At 44.8% G+C, this 26,874-nt stretch overlaps 1 protein-coding gene across 1 annotated transcript in view; it reads left to right on the top strand.

Annotated features, from left to right (window-relative positions):
• Positions 1 to 26,874, top strand: part of PPIG (peptidylprolyl isomerase G) — a 259,537-nt gene that overhangs the window by 188,487 nt on the left and 44,176 nt on the right. Inside the window, 2 exon segments of the mRNA XM_033944704.1 lie at positions 2,443 to 2,604; positions 25,231 to 25,315. Of these exon segments, the coding sequence (XP_033800595.1) occupies positions 2,443 to 2,604; positions 25,231 to 25,315 (247 nt within the window).

Below are 26,874 nucleotides of genomic sequence, written 5' to 3'. Positions count from 1 at the left end.
CCCCCCATTGCTGGTGCAGGGCCCGTTTGAAGGGCCTTTGCACATGCGCTGACATCATCGCAGTGACATCGTGCACTTCCAGGTGTCTCAAGCCGCGAACACTAGGTTTAATGTGCCCCAGCTCGAGAAAGATTGCGAGACATTGACCTAGATGGATAAATAATTTGGAACATTTGGTGACATATCAAAGATACCATCTGAACTAAATGATGGGGTATCATTTAGCTGCTTTTCTGTAACTTTTTGGACCTCGTCAAACAGCTATGGTTGTAAAAGTCAAGAGCTACATCATGTGAACATTCAACAGCTGGTTCATGTAGAATGCATATTATGTATGTGGTGTAGCTTGTGATAATATAACAGCAACAGACAAGTTGGATCCAGTATGCATTATATAATTTGTAGCTTTTGCTAAGTTTTTAAGGTATAGCAAATCAGATAAATAGTAATACAAAACTTATGAACTGCTATTGTCTGTCTACCTTTTTTTTGTATAATCACCATTATAAATATTTTGTATATCATAAATTCTAATAGAGAATTTCCTATATACCGTATGTAGTAGTACAGGCAGTCCCTGGGTTAAGAACAAGTTCCATTCTTAAGTTGAATTTGTATGTAACTCGGATCCTGTACTGTACACAGTCTATAAAACCATTAAAGAACATTAACCATTAAAGAAACAGTCCTCAAAATAAAGTACTGTAATTTAAATAGAAAAAAAAGATAGGAGGTTTACACTTTTGTTCTTCATCCGTCCCACTGTTTCCTCTCCACCATCACATCCAACATTTCTCCCTCTCATCTCTCTTCCCCGTGCATCTGTACCTCACGCCTCTCCCACCACCATGTCCAATATTTTTCTCTCCCTCTCTATGCCTAACAATTCTCTTCTTTTCTCCATATGCACCATCTCATTCCCTCTCACTCAGAAACCCATTCCCAGCAATTCTCCCTATTCTTTCTCCCAGCTCAGCATCTCTTTCCCTCACTCCCTCCATTCTTCCATCCTGTGTCCCAAGTTCATGCTCCCCTTACTCCCTTTATTCTGTGTCCCAAGTTTGTGCTCTCTTCCTTCTGTGTCCCAATGCGACCCTGCTTCTCCCTGTATCAACGTGCCCCTTCCTTCCAGTCCAAACGTTACCCTCCTCCCTTCTGTGTCCCAACACACTCCTCATCATCTTTCCCTCTGTTCTGCATCCCAAATTTGTACCTCCCGCAGATGTTTACCTCCTCTGGCCGGTTCCCTCTTCCCATCGCAGTTCTCTTTGCAAAGCCATGGCCGTGGTGCCTTACGCTTCGTGCCTCCCATGAGTGTTTATCTGTTCTGGCCAGATCTCTCCTCTCAGTGACATTTCTGTTCATGAAGCTGCAGCTGCTAGTTCCTGCATGCGGCTCGCAGTTGACTTGAAAGCCTGGAAGGCTTCCGGGTCAGACGCAAGCCTCATGCAGAAACCAGCAACCATATTAAATACTTGAAAGGGTTGTTATGGTTCAAACCTCCCTTGAACACCTCCTATTCCAATGTAATCTTGTCAAAAAGTTACCCAGGCCCTCAGCGGTGCCACCAACGGTTCAATAAACTTTCATAACCATTGGATTTATGCCCCTAATCGTCATCAGGTACCTGACAGGTTATGAAAGTTTATTGAACCGTTGGTGGCACCGCTGAGGGCCTGGGTAACTTTTTGACAAGATTACATTGGAATAGGAGGTGTTCAAGGGAGGTTTGAACCATAACAACCCTTTCAAGTATTGCATACGATTCACCCTTCTATAGAGACTTTATAATTCGAAAGCTTTAACGCGTAAAGAAACCAGCTACCATGGCACGAACAGGAGTTCCACTGAGAGTAAAGAGCCAGCCAGAGGAAGTACACACCCTTGGGAAGCATGAAGGGTCAGGTTGCCATGTCAGCCGCAAGCCAAGGCTTTGCAAAGAGAACTGAGATGGGAAGAGGGAACCGTCCAAAGGAGGTAAACACCAGCGGAAGGTGGCACAAATTTGGGACACAGAACGAAGGGAAAGATGACGTGGGGCGCGTTGGTATATAGAATGGAGGAGGAGGGTCGCTTTTGGACAGGAAGGGAGGAAGAAGGGGTGCGTTGACACAGGAAGGGAGAGGCAGGACCCCAGTTCGTAAGTATAAGTTTTGAAGTAAGTCAGTCATTCTTAAACCGGGGACTGCCTGTACACTGTATACATACTTTTGTAATATCAAGTAGTACGCTGGAACTACAGGTTCTTTAAATTTACCATTTATATGTGTTACTGACTGAAAACCAATGAAGGTAAAAAAAAAAAATTTGATAAGTCAACTGCAAATGAAGCTATTTACTGAAAGCAATAATATAGCTGTTCCTGTTACTCTTCTGCTCTAAAGGATCAAAATGTTTGAAAGTGCAAGTGGTTAAAATATTGTGTTCTATATTCAATTAAAGCTCATCTAGTGATGTTGAAGCTGAAAATTCAACAGCTCAGCCACCATCCACTGTCCGTCCAGAAGAAATTCCTGTTGTCCCAGAAAACAAGTTTCTGATGAGAAAAAGTCCACCCCAAACTGAGGAAATAGAAAAGAAGAACAGGGAGAGAGAAAGACTAAGGTGAGCATATCCAGTCTGCATGTGGTAGTCCCAATGACCAGAGAAAAGTGGTCTATTTTTTTTACAGTAATCAGAATCAATATTGCTCTTTTTCCCTCCAGAGTAGGATATTCCAGAGTACAGATGTGTGAACCCTTTTAATCAGAGGACATGTATGCTGCTAGTTTTTATATTCATAAGGCTGCAGTAGGACTTTTCAGCCCTTCCCATATAGTAGTAACACTCTTATTACATGCTATTTTCACTTGTCCAATGGTTGATACGAAAATTTCAACTTTGCAGAACTCTTTACACTTGTCAGTATAGTTGATGCAAAATCAGTTCTTTTTAAATTCAAATTTTAGGGGAGACAACTATATAAATGCAAAGAATTTTGCAAACATCTTTACACCTTTATATATGTTCCTCATTCTGCTGCCTAAAAATGTAGTTCAAAATGCTTAAACCAGGAGTTTGTTTCACTGATTTACACAGTATATTCTAAATTTTCAACATGAAAGAACAGATATAGAAATGTTTGAAAGAGTAATTGAGAATAAGAAACCAAAAAGTCTTGAGTTGATAAATGTTTACATATCTTGATTCAATACTTGGTAGTAGTCCCTTTTATAGCAATAATAGCTAAGAGTCATTTAATATTAAGAGGTAAGTTCTTAAGCTGAATTAGGACTTTGTCACATTATTTGCCCCTTAATACAACTTAATGCAGTTTGACTTAATTTACTGCTATGATGACTCAGTTGCCGTGGGAGATGCAAGACATTCAAATGCATGATTTATACCTCATTAATACATTTTAAAAAACTCTAGCACAACTTATGGTGTGCACCAGGTGCATATTGCAAGTTGTGTTATGAACTAGAAATCATGGTAAAATAATACCAGCTGCAAAGCCATGGCCTGATGCTCCTGGGCAGTTTGCTGTCAGAGCTCCCCTCCCCCACCTCCTGACAGGACCTACCAAATAGATTTCCTGGTGGTCCAAGGGTAATTGGGCAGAAGAAATCCCCAGTCACTCCTGCCCTGTTTGGCACCATACCCAAAATGGTATCTCTAGTGATGATCTCGCACTACTACCCTTAGCAGTAGAAGCAAAAGACTACTGGTTGGGGCACCATTTTGGATACTACACAGGACAGAGCAGGAGCGACTGGGGATCACTCCTGCCTGATCACCACTGAACCACCAAGGAATTAATTTGGTAGGTCCTCTCAAGTGATAGGGGACCGGTTGGGAGGGGGATTGGAGACTGGATTGTTGCAGATTGGAATGCTCTGGCAGCCCTCAGTCTCTGGCTTAGAAGCATCCTGCAGATTTCTAAATCAAGTTATGGTAAAATCTGTAAAGATGGTATTAACAGGTGTGTGTTTATTATACCTTTTATATTTCTTCGCATTGACCCCAAAAACTTCCACTTTGGTCACATCAGATCACAAAACCTCCCACATACATACATTGTTCCCTAAATGTTTGCACACACTATGTGACGTGTTTTTTTTTTTTTTTTTTTTTGTCAGCAGTGGCTTCCTTCTTACCACCCATATAGTCTACAATAGTTTGTAGAATAGCCTTGAAATTGTTAAACAGTTTAGCCCTTTCCTCAGTGTAAACAAGAGACCTCTGCTTTTATTTTAAACCAGTGGTTCTCAATTAGTGTGTCATCCAAGATATGTCACCCAAAAATTTGACAGACAAACTCATACATTGCTTAAAAAACTTTTTTTTTTCCTGTGACCAACAAGTTCTAAAAAACAATAATTCTCCATATTTGCAAGTATTTTTGTGAGTGACCATGTAAAATCTGTGATCGATACTCCTAGAATGTATGAGCGATTTGCTCATGTGCTCAGCTAGAGGGAACATAGGAGCCAGGTACTTTAAAAACCTTATAACTGCTTCCTAATTCTGCTTCCTCCCTTTCCAAATATCACTGTTACTGCTGGCACTAGTTGAATTTGTTGCAGATCTTTTTACATTAGCAATCAGCAACATTGCACCCCAAACCTATTGGTGCAGCTGCCAGCCCAGATTGAAATGTTACAATCCTACTCACTCCTTTGTAGTCATGTTCACTGCTGCCAACCTGTCCCAGAAATGTGAGGTCCTGCTCTCTCATATTTGGCTATAATTAGTGCCTGTACTGACTTCAGAGGAGGAGGAAATGACCTGAGGCTCCCCTCCCCCCAATGATTTTTGTTTAAAATTTTCTGCCAACTCTGATAACTGGGTGCAGAAGATAACTTTTAAAAAGGAGACTAGTGAGGGGAGGAATTTGGGGAAAAAAGAAGCTACACATAGGGAATGAAAACATGCAATTGGAGCTGAGAAAGAAGGGATAAACTTGCTGCAGTGGCCTTACTACACGGAGAACTCTAAAGGTAATGACTTGAGGTTGAATGGGAACGTGGGGTCTGGACTCTGAAATGGTCTGAGTGACTGAAAAAGAGATTCAGGGATTGTGAAGCACTAGAGTGGTTGTAAGGATATGTTCATAAGGATATGTTAGATCTATTAAGGTATTTGAGACAAGACAGAGACAAGGGTTGGAAAGATGGGATGAAATTGTGAAGGACTTGCATGTGCTGGGGAAAGAGATAAGAGGAATGGAGTGTGTCTGTGAAGGGGTGATAGAAAGTGAAAAAGAAGAGTTGAGGATTTTGTTTATTTTTCTTGTAGAAGCTGTGTTTTCTGATTGTAATAAGTTTTCCTATTTTGATCCTATTTTCTGGACAAGTGATATTGTCTTTTAAATTTGTGAATACTTAATTTAAAAAAAGGTTCTTTTTTTTAAAAGGAAGAGGAGGTGTAAGGAGTTGAGGAGCTCAGTAGTAATAAAAGAAGAAAACCTACAAGCCATGTCCAAATTAAGGGCTATCTGTCATAATGCTTTGAAATCCTATCATAATACATGGGATGTTTATACCACATGGCAAGACCAGCAATAAGTCTATACTATGTAATATGATGCTGTTGTATTTTGATTTTCTGACTGCTCTTTCAATTATGAAAATAGATATTTTCAACATATGGGGTTGTGGAAGGATTTGGGGAAAGGGGGTAGGAGAATTGAGATGGATATCTGCTAAGCTTTTATAATTTTCTTGTGTGTGCATAAGGGAGTGTATTATATGTATTTTGATATTTTATGTATGTAACCCCCTTCCTTTTGAATCTTTAATAAAACATATTTTGAAGGGGAAAAAAGAACTGTAGAGAGATTGGGATCACCCCATTTAGAGTGTATTTTGTTCTCAGTTTTAATGATTAGAAAATTAAGTTTTTCTTACATTTTTGTATTTTCCTCAGTACAGAAGAAAATGAATTTAATTTTCTTTCTCATGTGTTATACTGCTCACAGAGACTGTGATGTTTCAGGATTTCCATTTCAAATTTTTAGTACTTAATTCTATAATTGATGAGGACTGGCCTGGGTCATGCCAAGGGATAGGGTCACTAGGGTATAGACTTGAAAGAGCGGGTCAGTAGAAGGGAAGTATAATTACAATCATACTTAAGGGGGTCATTAGACTTAATAGGGAGGGTCAATAGGGTGGGCAGACTTGATGGGCTGTAGCCCTTATCTGCCGTGATCTTTCTATGTTTCTATGTGTGAAGAATTCTAGCTTGTGATCTATAGCAGTATGACTTATTCATCTTTTCCAACAGAAAGGCATGTTAGTGTTCTATAGCTGCTATTCTGCCTTTTTTTAAAGGTATGGCTCTGTGCTCTGAGCTAGTGATGTTACAGTGTAGAAGGTTTGCTTCATAGGTTCAATGTAGCCTATTTGCACAGGGCTGTGTTATTTCACAAAGTATCTAGCAGTGGACAGATACTTTGCCACTGTTATTGAGCTGGTGCCAGAATTTTAAATGGTCTAGCTCTGTTCTTGATGTTGACAGTAAGTGTTAAATCCATTATTTCTCATTAATGGAATAAAATATTAAATGTTGAGAAGAAAAATAATTATATTTCATGTCCTCCTTACCAGGCAAGTCTAGGAATGTTTGTTCCCATCAATCAGCACATGGAAACAGAACAAAGAATTGTGAATCCTGCCCCTATAAGGGCATCTTGGAGCTTGAGGTCTTCTGTATTTCTCTGTTTCCAGCATAAGATGACAGTTGAACTGTGCAGCTCCTGAACCAGTAAGTGGTAATGGCTCCTGGGCCAGTTAGAGAACTGGGACCCAGTTGAGCAGGGAGTTTGCTGATGTTTTGATTTGGCTCCTGAAAAAAATAATTTAATACTTTTTCCAGTGCAATAGGTGAGACATTCTAGAGAGTAGGGTTATTTCCCATAGCTGCATGCTGCAGAAGGAATCCACTCTGGATTTTTCACTCTGCCTCTGTTGTATTTCACTAGTCTCTCTAGCTCCACCCTCAGTTCTTTCCTTCTGCACACATAACTGCAGATGTGTTTGTTCTGCTCTCCCCATTATTTTTAATTTGATGGATTTTGAACCTTTTTCAGGTAATTTGGTGCTTGGAGCAATTTTAAAGCTCTGCCTGCCTGAGAATTCACAGACTTCAGACTGTAGCTGACAGGCCAATCGCACTGGGTACTTGTTAGCCAGCCTGCAAAGTTTTCTCCGGAGCTCAGGGCTGTCCCTGAGGTAGTCTCACCTTCTGTTAATCAAGGGTCGAGCGCAGGCTGTTAGGCATCCTTAGGAGGGTCAACGGTGTCTTACAGGGTGCCAGCTATGTCATTGCACCTCTGCCCATTCTGGTGCGCATCTGTTGGTCCACAGGGGTGGAGGTGTAATCGGGCATTAGAGTCTGAATGGCAGCCTGAAGATCAGCTCTGCAGCAGCATTCCCAGTATTGTGGCAGTGAATATTCTCATCCAGCTACTGTGAGAGAGCTGAAAGGTTTCCAGCACTGATCCTTTCAGGTCATAGTGAGTACACAGGATGACAGCTTGTGAGTGACATCGGCGGAGTTGGGAAAAATGGGTCTTTCAGTGTTTGTGAATGTTCCCTGTGTTCCCCCTCCTTGAAAAAAATATGGAATTACCTTCCTATTCATTTAAGGGAAGAACTTAACCTAGGCAGAGTCAAGAGCAAGTTAAAATGCTTTCTTTTTAAAGATGCATTTGACTGCTAGAAAGCTAAATTAGGAGCCTCAATTGAATCTTATTTCCCAACTTATTTGAAGCCCACCGATCTCACCCTTCCTATTGTTTTTTCCCCTACTTGTCTTATTTACTATCAACAAATTGTATTTCTTTCCCCATTTCTTCCTTTTGTTTAATATGTTTTGTCAGTTTAGTCTTATTCGTTTGTTTTGTTTCCCCCAGAAATTTGTAATTTTACTATTTTTTTGTACATCGCTTAGAATTTTGAATAAGCGATGAATCAAATTTTTAATAAACTTGAAACTAAAATCACCGTTTTTAGAGTTTGAGAAGTGTGAAAAATATTGTGATTTTGGTGTGAATTTCTTGACAACAGCCATCTTGGATTTTTAGCTTTTTTTTCTTCTAAAGCTTCCTGCTTCAAAACTTCTGGGATGGAGTCCTTGGGCTCTCCTCATGTGAATTCTTGCCAGAATTGTGCAAATTTAGCATTTTGGGAGCTTCCTTGTGCCAAGTGACACAGCGGGGACAGGCGGCAGCATCCAGCTTAGCTTCTCCCCTGCTGAAGCAGGTGACCAAACGCTCAGCTACCCAGCGGAGCGGCCTTCGTTAATTTCGGGGCTCGGCACGGCTGGTAATTCCGTTCACCAGGCTTTGGAAAATGCAATTTTCAGTCACCTAGAGGTGACTCTGCACCCCTGGAACTGGACACTTTTCTCCATTTGTGAAACTTTTGGGGTCTGAATTTTGAAACGCATGTTCTCCTGCGCAGTCCCACTGCACCAAAGAAGCATCTGTGAGTGGTGGTGTGCTTTTGGGCACGGTCTCTCCTCAGCCTGCTGCTGTTTGTGTGCTACTTGGCTTTCATTTGGGGAATCCTGCTGTAGATGTTTCGATCACTGCTTCTTTGTTTGCAGGTTCAGCGCTTCCCAAAGGGGGGGAACCAGGGACTATGTTCTGGATCTGTGGATTCTTCTGGGGGCTTTCATCTTGGGGTGATTCTTCTGTCCTGTGCTTATTTCAGTTTGCGGCTCTGCCTGACCTTATTTCTAAATCTTTGCAAGAATTGCACTTAGCCCCTCAGCTGGCTCTGTCCACTTCTTCCTCATGTCTTGGTGGTGTGCGTTCGCAGTCTGCTACCTTTCTCTGGCACCCTTTTGTAAGCATTCGGGTCTCGGAGCAGTTTGACTTTCTGGAAGGTGCTCTAAAATTCACTTGAGCTATGTAACGCTTGTCCCCACTGGCACATGAGTGTCAGCAGCTTTTGGTCAGCCCAGGGTTGTATGCAGGACCGCCGTGTGGTTATGGTCCTCGGGACACTTTTTGGCACAGCTGCTTTAGGCATCAAGCTGCTTCGGCAGTGTTTATTGTTGCATGCACCCGTCTCGCTCAACTGCACACACTGGAAAGTGAGATGGTGGACCCCCCTCCTCAACTTCTTTGGCTGGGACAAATTATATAGCTGCTGCATTGAATGACCTTATGCAAGTTTGGGAAAGGTGTTGGCGTACTCCATCTCTGCTTGCCAACTGCTCTGGTTCAGTGGGTGGTGATTCCTCTTCCAAGGCTTCATTGGCTAGCCTACCTTTTAAGGGGCAGTTATTGTTTGGCAAAGGTCTCAACAACCTCATGGATTCTGTGCTGGACCTTCACCCGAAGACTCTGCCTGATAGTAGATCTAGACCCTCTAGGGGTTCTGGTAACTCTAATTTTCGTGGTTCATAGCGTTCCAGACTGTAAACAAATGCCACATCATTTAGATTTTCATAGGGCTCCCAACAACGATACACTGGCTACAGGTGTTCCCAGCCTTCCACCTCCCGTTCAGCGCCCTCTGCCAGAATGGCTCCATGAAGCCAGGCCGAGGGATGCCTCTCTGCGAATGGGGATGCTCTCAACATTTCTTCCTGCCTGGAAGCGCATTACAGCTGACCAGTGTGTCTTGAACATTATTAGGTCAGGTTACAAGCTGGAATTGGCTCGACCTCTGAGTTTGGTTCACGGACTCTCCTTCAGTTTCCTGGACAAAACGCTCAGGGTCCAAGCCACTGTAAAGTGCTTGCTGGATTTTCAAGCTATAGAGCCAGTATCGCCCGACGGCTCAGGCTGATACTCCAAATACTTTATCGTGCCAAAGGAAGGCTCAGAAGATTGGAGGCCGATTCTGGATCTTCAGCATGTGAATGATGCTCGTAAGATTACCCGATTCCAAATGGAGACTGGCATTTGCTCATTGCAGCAGTTGACCCAGGAGATTTTCTTGCCTCTGGATCTCACAGAGGTGTACATGCACATTCCCATTTTTCTGGCCCACTGCAGAATTTTTTGGTTTCATGTTCTCGAAGAGCATCACCAGTTCTTGGCCCTGCCCTTTGAGCTGGCTACACGATGGTGAGGGTGGTAGTGGCGGTTTATCTGTGACAGATGGGTCTCCAGGTTCACCTTTACTTGGATAACTGGCTGATCAGAGCGCCATCATTGGCCAAGAGACAGCACACAGTGGAACGGGTACTCTAGATGCCAGAGGACCAGGGCTGGTTTGTTAATTTAAGGAAGAGCCATCTAATGCCCCCAACACCCCACCATATTCTGCACCCTAAGAAAACCTAAGCACAATCTGCAAAGTCTTCATTATGGAGAATAACTCCAGAAACAGAGAGGAGAACCACTAAGCGAGCTATTGGGGCCTTGCTTCTATCAGTGCTTTTCATTTACCTTTAAACAATAAACCTCTGGCTACACACCTGTTGGTTTCCAGGTTAAAGAAAGGCTGGTTATTTGTTTGTTTTTATATATAATATTTCTTTATTGAGCAAACCAGTACACACATAACATAACAGAGTAAAGGGACATCCATCAATCCAGAAAAAACCGCCCTACCGGGCATACAGAGAGCAAAGGTCATAAACACAACCAAGATCAGATGTCTCAGGAACAAGAGGTGCTCAATACAATTTTCCATGTAAAACCCTCGGAAACCCCCCCCAGAACATATCGTAGCACCCCAATACTATAACATACATTAAAATACACCGTAGAAAACCGGATCCAAACCACCCCCCAACCACCCCTACTCCCGACCTGTGAAATATATATACGAAATACAAAAAATAGACAAAATGGGGAGGAAAACTAGGTCAAAAAGGGAAGAAGAAGAGGAAAAAATAAAGAGAAATGAACCCCATAAGAGAATCTAAGTAAGAATGAGTCTGAAGAGGGAGAGGACAGAAGACCCCAGTAGATGCTAACAGTTCAATAGTAGACTCCTCTCGCGATGGGGAAGGGACAGCCAATACTCCTCCCATACATCCTGAAATCGAGACCACCTTCGTTCATCCCGAGTGCCCGCAGCCCGTCTTTCCAAGAGAGCTAAGTCATAAAGAGACCCCTGCCATCGAGAGAAAGAGGGAGCATGCGGCTCTCGCCAAAAAGTCAAAATGGCTTTCTTAGCCAGCAAAAGGGCCTTAGAAATCAACTGCCGCTGCCTAACAGTGCAACCATGAAGCTCCACCTCCTGGTAAAAAAGAGCTACACAGGGGTTACAGCTCTGGAGCCCATGAACCAAGGAGGACAAGAAGACCCAAACACGCTGCCAAAAGGCTCGCACAGAGGGGCACTCCCAAAACATATGCCCCAGGGAAGCAGGATTTACGGGACATTTGGGGCACCCCGCATGAGCTGCAATACCGGCCCGGTGTGCTCTGTGAGAGGAGATAAAAGCCTTGTGAAGGAATTTATATTCTTGTTCCCTATGTAACATGTTACATGATATGGTGCGCAAATGGACAAAGCAGTGAGAGATCAATGCAGACGGAACTATGCTGCCTAAGTCAGTACTCCATGCCCCTGCCAACCAATCAGCCCGTTCGGTCTGTAAGGGGGGGCCCAGAGCATCAACATAATAGCGAAGACGTGGAGCCGTGTCCTTCCCCAACGCCAAACACCTCCTAAGATCCCGTGCCACAGATCTGCTCAACCGATCCCCAGAGAAGCTGCGGACATAATGTCGGAGCTGGAAGTAGCCAAAAGCGTCCACCCTATCCAGCCCATACAGCGACCCCAATTCGGCAGAAGAAAGGAGATCGCCCCCATCGGAGAGAGCATCCCCTATTCTACGAACTCCATGTGCATGCCAAATCCTAAACACCTTGCTGTCACTGCCCGGTTTAAAATGCAAATTACCCACCAGTGGTAGAAGAGGAGTTATGTTAGAGTTAATGCCCAAATGCTTACAAAGTAATTTCCAAATGTGTCTCATATAAGACCAAACGACATGTCCCCGATAGACGGAGTCCAACTGGGCAGCTGGAGCATGTAACAAAAACAAACCATAGATAGGGTATAAAAAATCCCTGTCCATAGAAATCATTAAAAAAGAGGAGCTCTCCATACACCAGTCCCGAATCAATCTAGTCCCACAAGCCAGATTATAGGCACGAATGTCTAGCAGTCCAAATCCCCCTTGTGACTCAGGCAACATCAAAATACGAAGAGATAACCGAGGCTGGCGCCCACGCCACAAGAAAGTCCTCAAAGCGCTATACAACAGAGCTAAGTCCCCAGTCCGCAACCACAGCGGAAGAGTTTGAAACAGATAAATCATCATATTGTACAAAAACATACGCCCCGCAAGGGATACCGGCAAATCACCCCACAAGCGAAGGAGCTCAACCGTGCTCTGGAGCAGGGGCTTCACATGGATCTCATAGAGTTGCGTGAGGGATGACGGTATCAGAACCCCCAGATATTTTACCTGCTGTGATGCTTCCCGAAGCGGGAAATCATAGAAACATAGAAAAAAGCAGCAAAGGGCTATAGCCCACCAAGTCTGCCCATTCCAAGTATCCCCTCCCCTGAATTTACTCCCTTAAAGATCCCACGTGAGTATCCCATTTTCTCTTAGAATCCATCACGCTGCTGGCCTTTATCACCTGGAGTGGGAGTCTGTTCCAATGATCCACTACTCTTTTGGTGAAGAAGTACTTCCTGGAGTCGCCATGAAACTTCCCTCCCCTGATTTTCAGTGGATGCCCTCTGGTGGTCGAGGGTCCCATGAGCCAGAAGATATCATCTTCTGACTCGATGCGTCCCGTGATGTACTTATACGTTTCAATCATATCTCCCCGTTCTCTTCTTTCCTCAAGTGAGTACAGCCGCAATTTTTTTAATCTTTCTTCATACGTGAGATCCTTGAGCCCCAAGACCATCCTGGTGGCCGTTCGCTGAACCGACTCGATCCTCAGCACGTCCTTTCGGTAGTGTGGTCTCCAAAACTGAACACAGTGAGGCCTCACCATGGCTCTGTACAACGGCATCATAACTTCAGGTCTTCTGCTGATGAAACCTCTGCGGATACACCCCATCATTTGTCTTGCCCTGGAGGAAGTCTTCTCCACTTGATTGGCAACCTTCATGTCCTCACTAATGATCACCCCTAGGTCGCGTTCCGCCGTGGTCCTAACCAAGGTCTCACCATTTAGTACATAAGTTCTACGCGGGTTTCTCTTACCCAGGTGCATTATCTTGCATTTTTTAGCATTGAAGCCTAACTGCAAAGTTACCATTGTTCCAGCAACAGTAGGTCGTGTGTCATATTATCAGGTAATAAGCTTTTGCCTACTATGTTGCAAAGTTTGGCGGCGTCGGTGAACAGTGATCCCCTTCCTCTAAGTCCTTGCGTCATATCTCTTATGAATAAGTTAAATAGAATCGGGCCCAGGACCGAGCCCTGCGGCACTCCACTGATCACATCCGATGCTTCGGATGGGGTACAGTTCACCACCATCTTCTGAAGTCTACCGCTCAGCCAATCCCCAACCCATGTAGTTAGAGTGTCTCCTAATCCTATCGATTTCAGCTTGTTAAGTAATCTTCGATGAGGGACGCTATCAAATGCTTTACTGAAGTCCAAATATACAATGTCCAGTGACTCTATGGCGTCCAGTTGTCTAGTAACCCAGTCAAAAAAGCTAATCAGATTAGATTGGCAGGATCTACCCTGGGTGAACCCGTGTTGGTGTGGCTCACGCAGTTTTTCTTCGTCTAGGATTGTGTCAAGATTCTGTTTGATCAGTGTTTCCATGAGTTTACACACTATAGACGTGAGACTCACTGGTCTGTAGTTTGCTGTCTCTGTCCTGCAGCCCTTTTTGTGGAGTGGGATTACGTTGGCGGTTTTCCAGTCCAAGGAGACCCTTCCTGTGCTTAGGGAAAGATTGAAAAGAACAAATAATGGTTCTGCCAGGACTTCCCTTAACTCCCTGAGCATTCTGGGGTGTAGGTTATCCGGTCCCATGCTTTGTTTACTTTGAGTCTTGATAGACGCTACTGGGCGTAAATTCAAAATCTTGAAACAGGTCTTTCTGGTTATCTCCCGTCTGCAGCTGTGGACCAGCTTCCGGCGCTTCGCGGGTGAACACTGAACAGAAGTATTTGTTTAGTAGTTCTGCCTTCTCAGAATCTGATTCCGCAAAGTTACCGTCCGATTGCTTCAGGCGTACTATCCCATCTTTGTTTCTTTTCCTGTCACTAATATAGCTGAAGAAAGATTTATCCCCTTTCTTAATTTTCCGTGCTAGCTCTTCCTCCATTCGGAGTTTGGCTTCTCTGACTGCTGTTTTGACAGCTTTAGATCTGTCTAGATAGTCCTCTTTCGCCCCCTCTCTGCCTAAATGTTTGTAGGTGATAAATGCGTCTTTTTTCTGTTTAACTAGGTCTGAAATGTCTTTACTGAACCATTGGGGTCTTTTGTTTCTCCTGCGTTTACCTACTGTCTTTATGTATCGGTCTGTTGCTTCGTGTAGGATGGACTTCAGAGACGACCACATATCCTCCACATTGTCAGATATTGCTTGTTTTTTGTAGCTCCTGATGGACAAAATCTCCCATGCGGTTGAAGTCTGTGCCTCTAAAGTTGAGAACCCTTGTTGCTGTGTTTGTCTTAGGGAAACCTTTCTTGAGGTTGAGCCATACCATATTATGGTCGCTGGAGGCCAGTGTGTCTCCAACTGAGACTTCCGTGACGCTATCTCCGTTGGTGAGAACTAGGTCTAGTAACGCCTGGTCCCTGGTGGGCTCCAATACCAATTGCTTGAGATGGGCACCCTTTATGGAGGTTAATATTCTTTTGCTGCTACCCGTAGTCGCGGAGAGTGTGTTCCAATCTGCATCTGGCATATTGAAGTCTTCTAGCATTACTGTGTCCCCGCGCAGTGTGATGTTCTCTATGTCCTCGATTAATTCCATGTCTTTGTCCTCCTGTTGCCTGGGAGGTCTATATATCACCCCAAGGTATAGGCATTTTTCATTCCCTCTGGCCAGGTTCACCCAGAGGGATTCCCCGGTGTATCTAACATCTGTGATTCTGGTGGTTTTGATGCTTTCCTTAGTGTATAGCGCTACTCCTCCTCCCAATTTACCCTCTCGGTCGCAACGAAGTAGGTTGTACCCTGGTATAACCATATCCCACCCATGCAATTCCGTGAACCAGGTTTCGGATATCGCTATCATGTCAAGATCGGCGTTTGTTATCTCAGTCTCTAATGCTAGAATTTTATTGCCCAAGCTGTGTGCATTAACATACATAGCCCTCCATATCTGTGAAGAGATTCCTTTACGAGCTAGTGTGGCTCCTAAATTATCAGTGATATTTCTCCCTGAATTATTGTGGATATCATTGGTACTTACCTTAGACTTGGTAGTGTGAGTGCGACTTGCCTCCTCAGGGTGGTTTCTTACTGCTCTGGGATATAAGTATGTACCCTCCCCCAACTTACCTAGTTTAAAGCCCTATGGAGTAGGCGGGCCAATCGATGTCCAAATATGTTTCTACCTCTTCTGGTTAGGTGGAGTCCGTCTGGTCCTTGTAGTCCCTGGAGCGTCTCGCCGTGGTTTAGGAATCCAAAGTTCATTTCTATGCACCATTCTCGGAGCCATTCGTTAGTCCATTGAATACGCTCTTCTCTAGCTCTGCCTTTGTTTCTTACTGGAAGAATTGATGAAAAGACCACCTGTGCTCCTATCTGCTTCAACTTCTTTCCCAGCGCTCCAAAATCTCTGGGGATGTTCTCTGTGGCATTCCTAGCAGCCCACGCATGCGAGATACTAATATTAAGAGGAAGCGCCTCCGATTTAGACACATTGAGTTTTAGGCCCGAGATTTCCCCAAACCGGTGAAACATCTCCAATAATCTAGGGAGGCCTGAAACCGGGTCAGTCAACATTACCATAATATCATCGGCAAAAGCCATGCAACGCAAAGAGGAATTCCCCAGCTCTACTCCAGCTATCTGAGGATGGCATCGAAGGGAAATCAACAAAGGCTCCAAAAACAATATATAAAGCAGAAGGGACAAGGGGCAGCCCTGGCGAGTGCCCTGCTGGAGCACAAAGTCCGGAGAAGCTACCCCATTAACCAATACGGCCGCCACTGGGTGGGAATAAAGGGCCCCAAGAGCTCTCATAAAGAACCCCTCCAACCCATAATATCGCAACAAGGGGAATAAAAAAGCCCACTCTACTCTATCAAAGGCTTTTTCGGAGTCAAAACTAATAGCCAGCGCTGGTTGCTGCCGAGAAACACAATGGACCAAAGCAAGGATGAGCTTCCTAACATTATGACCTGCTAATCGCCCCCACACAAAACCTACCTGATCTGCACCCACCAAAGAGGGAACAAACTGGGCCAAACGGTTAGCCAGAACCCGAGCTAAAATTTTTAGATCAACATTAATAAGCCAAATAGGTCTATAGGATCCCACAAGCAAGGGGTCTTTTCCCGGTTTAGGCAATACAGTAATCAGCGCTCGGTTCACTCCAAGAGGAAACTGCCCTACCTCCGCCGCACTTTCAAAGTAGCCCCTTAACGGATCAGCCACATACCCCTGAAGAAGACGATAGAATTCCCCCCCAAAGCCGTCAGGGCCTGGAGATTTATAAAGAGGTAGATGCTTGAGAACACCCAGCACCTCCTCTCGGGTTATAGGGGAAGCCAAGACCTCCGAGTCCGTCGCTGATAGTTTTGGTAAGGCAAAGATTCCAAAAATGCCCGAATCTGAGATTCCCGACCTACTACTTCCGCAGTATATAGAGAGCTATAAAAGGTGACTGATCCGTGACCAACCTTCCCCCATCATCTTTAAGCGAGGTAATCAAATTGGCACCCCGCCTCGCCTTAGTCATCTGGGCCAACATTCTACCTGGCCTATTACCAAAACGGTGTAGTCGGTACTTATAATAGAAAAGGGATTTGTGGGCTCTCTCATGAAGAAGTGCATGGAGTGCTGACTGGGCCGTCTGAAAAGCATGTTTATGAGACAGGGTAGGATTCTGAAGGACCAAAAGTCTACTATCTCGCACCTTACATTCAAGAACCAAGATTTTTTCCGCCAGCATTTTCTTACGTCGCACGCAGTAAGCTATCACAGCCCCTCGGAGCACTGCCTTGGCAGCATCACAAAACAAAGTTCCATTATCCCCATGGTCCCCATTAAATTCCACATAGTCCCGTCACTGCTGCTCCAAGTAAGATTTAAAGTCCGGGTCCAAATAAAGCGCTATCGGGAATCGCCAGTGCTTCCCTCCCCCCAGGGTGCCAGCCGAGAAGCTGATGTCCATCCACACCATGGTATGATCCAAGAGAGCCAGTACTCCAATCTCAGTCGCATGAACCGCATAAAAGGAGAAGCGCGAGAGGAAAATATAATCTATTCTAGAGGAGGAATTATGCACTTTAGATGTATGAGTGAAATCCCGCTCCCCTGGGTGTAGGGTCCGCCAGACATCCACTAGATCCAAAGCCTCCAACCAAGCGGCAAGCCCATTATCGGACCTACCGGAGGTGTGAGTTGATCCCTTAGAGGAATCCAGAAGCGGATCTAGTATAGAGTTAAAATCCCCCAAAAAGATTTTCTGAGACTCATGGATTTGTGGTACAGACAGCAGTACCCCCAATAGTGTCCTATAAAAGGACCGCTGTGCACTGTTGGGTGCGTATAAGGACATCAAAATTACAGGGCGCTGAGTAAGAGAACTCTGGGCAATAACATAGTGTCCCTCTGGATCTGAGAGGACCCTAGATGCAGTAAAAGACACCGATTTGCGGATCAACAGTGCCACCCCAGCCCTAGTTTTGGAGGAGGAGGCCGAGTAACACTGCCCCACCCAGGATTGACACAATTTACCATGTTCCCGTTCAGTGAGCTTAGTCTCCTGCAGTCCAGCTACATCAGCCTGATGTCTGGCTAGGCATTGCAAGATCTTAGTTCTCTTGATAGGAGAATTGATACCAGATACATTCCATGACACACACCTCAAACCCTTCTTAGCAGGCATAAGAAAGAAAAAAGAACCAGATATACCAAAAGAGAAAAAGAGCACAAAACAGCTGCCGAGAGTCCCAGCCCATCCCCCAGCAGCCCAGTCTCCACATCACTTCCTCACATGAATCAACAACATACACACAGGTCAGGAGCCTCCCCCTTCCCCCCCTCCTGGATTCCCCACTCCCTCCTCCCACCCAACCCCCCCCAACAGACCAAAAACCACCACACCAAGAAGGACTCCATGTGGCCAGAAGCCCCCCTTCACAGCCTCTGAAAAACAGAGCCCAAGCTTCCAAGAAGGAAAGAAATTAAAGACAATGTTTGAAATATAACAGTATATATCAAAGAACAGTTCCCCACCCCCACTGAGTCTGTGTCAGTGTAGAGGATACATAGCCAATTCAAGCAGGGGAGCAGAAATAAAGAAATAAAAATGTCAATAAGATGGCAAACCGCTGCAGCAGCAGCAAGACAAAAATGTCACATCAAACCTGCATAAACTGGAACAAGTAAACATAGTCCAGGTCCCAAATCGGATTCCCCAAGTAGAAGTCTCCCTCACTCTCCAGGGTCTCTGAGTCAAATGTGCATACCCTCTGCACAGGCAAAAAAGGCTGATCAAACTCCCGGCATCAGGTCAGGGAACCACGTGGTCAGCTGGGTTCTGGCCGCCGCACATGTTTCAAACACCACCAGTGTGCCATTGTGGATAACCCGGAGCTTAGCAGGGAATTGCAATGTGAATCGAATCTTCTTCTCCGTGAGGGCAGTGCAGATTGGCGAAAAGCCTCGTCGAAGAGCAGCCACCTGTGCTGAGTAATCTTGGAAAAGCAGGATACGATGGTTTTGAAATTGAAGATCTTTTCGCTGGCGGAAATTTTTAAGGAGCAGATCTTTTATGGCAAAATTCAATATACGAACTATCACCACTCGTGGTTTTGCCATCCCCTCCTGCTTCCTGCCCAGTCTATGGGCCCTCTCAATGCGAAGCGGGCCAAAAGCAGGGGAAACCAGTAATTCCTCAGCCAGCCATTTCTCCAGGGCAGGCAGGAGATCCGCATCCGAAATAGTTTCTGGGATACCCACCAGACGCAAATTATTGCACCTGGAGTGGTTCTCCAAATCATCCAGTTTGTCAGTGGCACTCACCACCGTGCTTTTAAGCTGGCGTAGCTCCTCCTGCACCTGGGTAATCGCGTCCTCCGCGGTGCCCACACGGTGTTCCACATCAGTCACTCGTGTGTTAAAATCAGCCACAGAAGCAGAAAGCGTCTCCAACGATTCCTGAACTTTATCAAGCCGGGAACCCAGAGCTAGGACCACGGCATCCGTGAGCCGTGACACCATATCCTCACCCACGAGGTCTGGTGCTTCTGCCTGGCCCGCCATCTTGCCATCAGGCCCTGGGCCCAATTTCAGCCGTTCCCGCTCCTTCCTGCCACTTTTTGTTGCCATATCAGTGCTGTTTTTGAGCACAAATTTGTCTATAGACCCGAGGGCAGCAGTGGTCTAGCGCTTGGGTAAATCCGCTCAAAGAATTTAGTTCAAAAGGGCTGATTTGGAGGGAGAACTTCGGAGCTCAGAGAGAACACGTCTTCCCTGTGCTCTGCACGGCCACGCCCCCCTCCTAGCTGGTTTTAAGAAAGGCTTGGACAAGTTCCTGGAGGAGAAGTCCATAGTCTGTTATTGAGAAAGACATGGGGGAAGCCACTTCTCACCCTGTATCGATAGCATGGAATATTGCTACTCCTTGGGTTTTAGCCAGGTACTAGTGCCTGGATTGGCCACCGTGAGAACATTCTACTGGGCTTGATGGACCATTGGTCTGACCCAGTAAGGCTATTGAAAATCTCCAGTCAAACCTCCTTCAATCACTTGGGACTCACCACCTTGATGAATCTCCATTTAAACCACTTGCGACTTCATCGCTCAAGCACCTCACTTGGAAAGTAGTTTTCCTAATCTGTATCACTTCTGCATGATGAGTTAGTGAACTTTAAGCACTTGTCTCAGATCTGCCTTATACAACTTTCTATCTTGATAGAGTTCTCCGTCCCAGATTCCTAGCTAAAGCAGTCTCAGAATTTCATCTCTTCCAGTCTATAGTTCTGTCTGTCTTCTTCCCCAAACTACATTCCCATCCTGGTGAAGCTGTGCTGCACACATTGGACTGTAAGCGTGCTTTGGCTTACTACCTGTATCGGACTAAGCCTCATAGAACTTCCACTTAACTATTCCTGTCATTCGATCCTAACAGGCAGGGAACTCCTGTAATCAAGAGAACAATATCTATCTATCTAAACGGGTTACAGTTTACATTCACAGTGTTTACATACAGTGTGTTGCACTATATCATCATATAGTATTACTTACTGTTACTGATGTTGGTGAAGAATTGAGGGAGTGACTACGCAAAAAGTTAGGGGTTTTTTTGTTTGGTTTTTTTTAATAGCTTTTCTAAAGTTAAGAAGTCCTTAATTTAAGGGCTCTGTTCCAGAGGCTTGGTAAGAAATGGGAATAGGATCGTTTCCAGGCTGTCTGAAGTTGGAGGGAGTGTCCTGATGGTGTATGTAGGCGTATTTCATCTTAGGAACGAAGCGTTCTCTTTGGGGTGTAGAGAGGAAATTTGTCTGAGAAGTATTTGGGTGTCATGTTGTAGAGGGATTTTTATATTCCAGCACTAGGCCTTCTGTTCCTTCCGGATTCCATATGGTAGGTGTTCGATCCCAACCTGCAATCTGGGAGTTGCAGAAATCCAACACTTCTGAGCACATGCTCCTCCCCCTTAGACTGAGAGCTACAGCCATATCCAGTTTCAATTTCTGCAAGCAATCTGTGCTGAAGTCTTTTGAATTGCTCTTCATCCTTTTCTTATTTTTTCACATAAAGTTCGTTTTATCGGTGGCTTCAGTGCCTTCAGACCCCTTTCCGGTGGTCCCCTGTCAGTAAAAAGGACGCAGTCCTGCGGAGCTGGACTGCTGGTTCACAGAGAAACTTTGGTGGATCTGTGGAGCCAGCCTGCTGTATGCCACCATTCTGAAACTTGGGGTTCATTCCCCTGGGAGTTCGCTTATTCGCTGACCTTGTCAGGGGTTTAAGCACAGGCTGGATGCGTCCAGAATGAAACCCCCCCGATCCCAAATTTCAGGGTGCAGGTTTAATGTAGGGTCTATTAGTTCCAACTGGAGGATCTTATGGTACATGACAGATTATTGATGCCTTTTCATAGATACTGTTAATCAAACAAAAATGTTTCAAGATCTTTCTTAAAAATATTAAGAGAACTTCGAAGTCTTAGATGATGTGAAAGCAAATTCCACAATTTGGAACATTTCCATTCTGCTTCAGACTAGGAATCATTCCACTTCTACAATGTATGTTTGCGTTTTTGAATCTTAGTGTGCAAAGGAAGTATTTTTCCCCTTAAAGCAAGAGTAGTTCACTTCTTGGCCCTTTTTCAAGACAAGCTGCAAAGAGTTCTGGCATTAGGTTCCTTGAAGTTTTGAGTAGCAGTATTGTCCTGTTTCCATAGACTTTCAGAAAAGTCCTCTTTGGGAACTCATCTCATAAGAACATAAGAACATAAGCAGTGCCTCCGCCGGGTCAGACCATAGGTCCAACCCGCCCAGCAGTCCGCTCCCGCGGCGGCCCGAACAGGTCACGGCCTGTCTGAGTCACCAGAAGGGGCCCCCTTGCCACCTTGGTTTCCCATTGAGTCCTATCTTCCCATCGAAGTCCTAACCCTCCGGTCTTGCACATGCACGACCTGGTTGGATTTCTATACTTATTACCTGGTTAGCTTTCTATACCTGTGTTACATCCCAGCACCTCTCTCAGTATCCCACGATCCCCCTATCCCTCAGGAATCCGTCCAATCCCTGTTTGAATCCTTGTACCGTACTCTGCCTGATCACTTCCTCCGGTAGCGCATTCCAAGTGTCCACGACCCTTTGTGTGAAAAAAAACTTCCTTGCATTTGTTCTGAACCTATCTCCCTTCAGTTTCTCCGAATGCCCCCTCGTGCCTGTTGACCCCTTCAGCCTGAAGAATCTGTCCCTATCCACCCTCTCTATGCCCCTCATGATCTTGAAGGTCTCTATCATATCTCCCCTGAGCCTCCTTTTTTCCAGAGAGAAGAGCCCCAGCCTATCCAACCTCTCGGCGTATGGGCAGTGTTCCAGCCCTCTTACCAGTTTCGTTGCTCTCCTTTGGACTCTCTCAAGTACCGCCATGTCCTTCTTGAGGTACGGCGACCAATATTGAACGCAGTATTCCAGATGTGGACGCACCATCGCTCGATACAATGGCATGATGACTTCCCGCGTCCTGGTTGTTATGCCCCTCTTTATGATGCCCAGCATCCTGTTGGCTTTTTTCGAGGCTGCTGCGCACTGTGCAGATGGCTTCAGTGATGCATCCACCAGCACACCCAAGTCTCTCTCAAGACTGCTGTCTCCCAACAATGCCCCTCCCAATTTGTAGTTGAACAACGGGTTCTTTTTCCCTATATGCATGACCTTGCATTTTTCCACGTTAAAGCGCATTTGCCATTTGTTTGCCCAGTCTTCCAGCTTGTCCAGGTCCCTTTGCAGGTCCTCACACTCCTCCCTGGACCTAACTCTGCCGCACAGTTTGGTATCATCTGCAAATTTTATAACCTCGCACTTTGCCTCCTTTTCCAGGTCATTGATAAATATGTTGAAAAGTAACGGCCCCAGCACCGATCCCTGTGGCACACCGCTCGTGACTCCCCGCCAGTCAGAGTATTGTCCCTTTACTCCGACCCTCTGCAGTCTACCCGACAACCAGTGCTCGATCCATCTGTGCACATCCCCTCCCACCCCGTGGTTCCACAGCTTCCTAAGCAGCCTTTCATGTGGCACCTTGTCGAAAGCCTTTTGAAAATCAAGGTAAATGATGTCTATAGGTTCCCCATTGTCCACCCGACTGCTTATTCCCTCAAAGAAGTACAGAAGGTTCGTTAAGCATGACCTTCCCTTACAGAATCCATGCTGGCTTGTTCTCAGTAGGCCATATCTCTCGATGTGCTCGCAAATACCGTCCTTGATCATAGCTTCCACCATCTTCCCTATAATTGAAGTCAGGCTCACCGGCCTGTAGTTCCCGGGGTCACCCCTCGATCCCTTCTTGAAGATAGGTGTGACATTCGCCAATTTCCAGTCCTCTGGTACCTCTCCAGTTTTCAAGGATAGGTTGCAAACATGCTGGATTGTGCCCGCTATCTCTTGTCTTAGTTCTTTCAGAACCCTTGGGTGGATCCCGTCCGGGCCCGGCGATTTGCCGCATTTTAACCTGTCTATCTGCTTGATGACATCCTCCTTACTTACCTCTATGTGTTCTAATTTTTCAGCCTGTTCCCCACTCATGAGCTCCTCTGAGTCCGGTATATTAGATGTGTCTTCTCTCGTGAAAACCGACGAGAAGAACGTGTTCAACCTCTCAGCTACCTCTTTATCCTCCTTAATCTCAATTTAGTTTGTTTTCTCAGATGCATCACATTATTATTATTATTAAATTTTCTATACCATTCTCTCAAGGGGAGCTCAGAATGGTTTACATGAATTTATTCAGGTACTCAAGCATTTTTCCCTGTCTGTCCTGGCATGCTTGCAGTGGGGGATTAAGTGGTTTTCCTAGGGTCACAAGTAGCAGCTTGGGTTTGAACCCATCACCCCAGGGTGCTGAAGCTGTAGCTTTAACCACTGCGCAACACACTCCCCACATGTATTTGTCCTCCTTTTCATCTTCCTGGTCCTGAGTGTTATCCTCCTTTTGAGCCTTTGGAAACAGCAACCCTGAAGGACATCTCTTTCAAGACAACATTCCTCCAAGCTTTCACTTTGAAGCACAGAGATTCAGAGTTACAGGCTTCATCTTGTAGAGATCTCTTTCTCTGTTTTATGGAAAAAGTATTTTCGATTTGAACAGTTACTTCATTTCTCCCTAAATAATACCTCCATTTCATATTGATCAGGAAGTTGAGGAATGAGGAGAGGAGGTTAAATCACTACATTTACTAGGTGGTTGGAAGTAGCTGATAAATTCAAGAAGTCAGTTTGATTGTATTTTTTGAGGCCCAAAAAAGAGATTTGAAGCTTTTATAACAATTGCTTGTTGAATTAAAGAGATATCGGCCTATATTCTTACAGGACAACAGTCTCCCATTACATTAAGGGCTCATTCTACTAGAGGCATTTCAGCCTTTTGGCAGAGTTGGGTGCAGTGACTTCAGCTGAAATTCTACCTTTGCTAAACATTACAGGTTGGATGTAGGAGTGCCAGTAGAGGCTACGTTTAGTACTGAAGTCTTTCAGGCAGGGGTTTCTGTTTCCCACTCAGATTACTTTGCTGCATCCCACAGGTTCTGGACTGATCTGGTAAGGATGAACAGAAGAAGAAATAAGCTTATATGATATTTTTTTCCTTTATTCCTATCAGACCAGTCCAGAATCTCACTTTTGATTCTTGCTGTTTATAGAAGAGTGCAGTTTCTTCACTTGATACAAGTATCATTTCACTTTAGTTTTTACATGTTTTATTTTTCAATTCAGTTTAAATACTTCTTGTCTCTATTGCTTAGTCATTTGAAACATTGAAGACCTCAAGTTGCATAGTACCCTTATAGGTCAGGGCTTACAAGTCTTTGTTCTTTGTCTCTATCTACTGATTGATGGGCACAAACAGACAGGGCCTGGAGTAATCTGGTTGGTCTAAAGGAAATAAAATTTTCTGGTAATACCTTCGTTCTCTTTCAATAACAGTTTAAAAAAAGTAAATTCTATTAAGAATAGTTTAATTCCCTACAGTAAAGTATTTGGGCTCTCTTTTGGTTCAGCACTTGAATATGTTCTGTCAGGTGAGTCACAACAAAAGAAAGGTTAAGAACTATTGTTTTTAAGTAATTTTAAGGCTCACATTGACATTTTTTAGCAGTTTCCTAAACTCACAGCTACTGACTTCGGAGGAACTGTTTGATGTACATCATTTCTACTATTACTGAAGACCTAAAGCTTCTTCCATCAGAGTGCATCTCAGTGCCATCTTGGCCTATCATGCTATCACTGATAGGTTACTGGAGGGGCTTTTTCATTGTCCATTCATTTCCTAAATCATGAAGGGCTTTTTTTCATTGTACTGGTGAAAGCTAAATTGAGTTGTAAAAGCTTTTTGCAATAGTTATTTAGTTTTAATTTTGCCCTCTATTTTCAGCATTTTGGCCAACACACAGTCTATGTATCCAAGGAGGCTTCTAGTAACCAGATCAGGAAGGAAAATAAAAGGAAGGGGCCCAAGGGTAAGTTTAAGACAGTCTTAACAGTAAAACATTCCTTCAATGTGCAGTGTATTACAGAACGTAAACTGACCTTTGCATTTTAGAATATATAAATTAAGATTCCTTTACATCCTTGCTTGGCCTGTGCATTTTAGAATAATATATAAATTTAAGATTCCTTTACATCCTTGCTAGACCAGTTCAGTAGGTTATACCCCTCTATCAGCAGATGTAGGCAAAGAAGCTGAAGATGGCAGTGACATCACCAGTATAAAGTGTTGTAAAGCCTGGAACTTGCCAGTAGTGTTCTGCCTTCAGCACATGGTGTAGGTTGTACTGGTACAACAGGTTTTTTTTATAGGCCTGAATCCCCAGAGCACATTCTCTGGCCTGAAGCCCAGTGGTTGAGTCCTTAGTCAGTGTTGGCTCCCAGGAATCAGTCCACATAACTTTTTCTTGTTAGAGCCTAGAAGGATTCTTCCATCCATATCTCTAGACCTTGGCCTACAGGCTTTCACTTGGCATGGCTGGCTTGTACGCCTGTCCCTTCCTTTGCCCCTTTCTTTGCAGAGCCCAACAAAAGGGGAAAATAAAGGAGAAGATTATTGAAAATGTCAGGGAGCAGTACGTGTCTACTGCCAAAAAGTTTAAAAAAGAACGAAAGAATAAAGGAAAACTTAAGGAAAGGTAGGACAGCATAAGGGGGAATTCCCCAGACCCAGTGAGTCAGAGGGAATCCTGTGATTACTGCAAGCTGCTGACTGTGACCAGGATGCAGGCAGTATCTGATCTAATACACAACTTATTATTATCCCAGGACAAGCAGGCAGCATATTCTTTACGCATGGGTGACGTCACCGACGGAGCCCTCGGTACGGACCTTTTTAACTAGAAAGTTCTAGTTGGCCGCACCACGCGTGCGCGAGTACCTTCCCGCCCGACGGAGGAGTGTGTGGTCCCCAGTTTCTTTGTTTCCGCGGAGCGAAGAAGACGCGTGTTTTTTCAACGGCCGTTGAACTAACTTTTTTGCCTTCCCGCTCGCGAATTTTTTCCCAATTATTTTCTTTCTTACCTTCGGGTAGTCTTTTCTTTCAATTTGTAAAAAAAAAAATAAATAAAATTTTTTTATTTCTTTCCCTTTTTTCGACTTTGCCCCGGCGGGGCCTGTTGCCACTATACAGGCCTCGGGGTTTGATTTTGCGGAGGCCGTATTCCCATTCATGCCCCCGCAGCCAGGTTTTAAGAAGTGCCAGCGGTGTGCATGCCCGATTTCCCTCACTGACCCACACAATTGGTGCTTGCAGTGTTTGGGTCCGGAGCATCGGGCGGACTCCTGCACCCGCTGTGCCACTCTTAAAAAGCGAACACTTAAGAATCGCCAAATTCAACAAAACATCTTATTCGGCACCGGGTCTGCGATGGACTCCTCGGCATCGATGGCGGTGCCATCCAAATCGACACCAACTACTTCGACACCGCCCGACCCGACATCGGCGCCACTGGCGCCAGGTAAGCCAGCTAAGAAGCCTTCCTCTTCCCTCGAACGCCCGCCAGACACAGTGGCGGCACCGACTTTACCG

Source organism: Geotrypetes seraphini, chromosome 5, assembly GCF_902459505.1.
Source record: "Geotrypetes seraphini chromosome 5, aGeoSer1.1, whole genome shotgun sequence".
Taxonomy (NCBI): Eukaryota; Metazoa; Chordata; class Amphibia; order Gymnophiona; family Dermophiidae; genus Geotrypetes; species Geotrypetes seraphini.
Note: the sequence above shows the minus strand (reverse complement) of the source record. Positions and strands in the feature narration are given on the sequence as shown.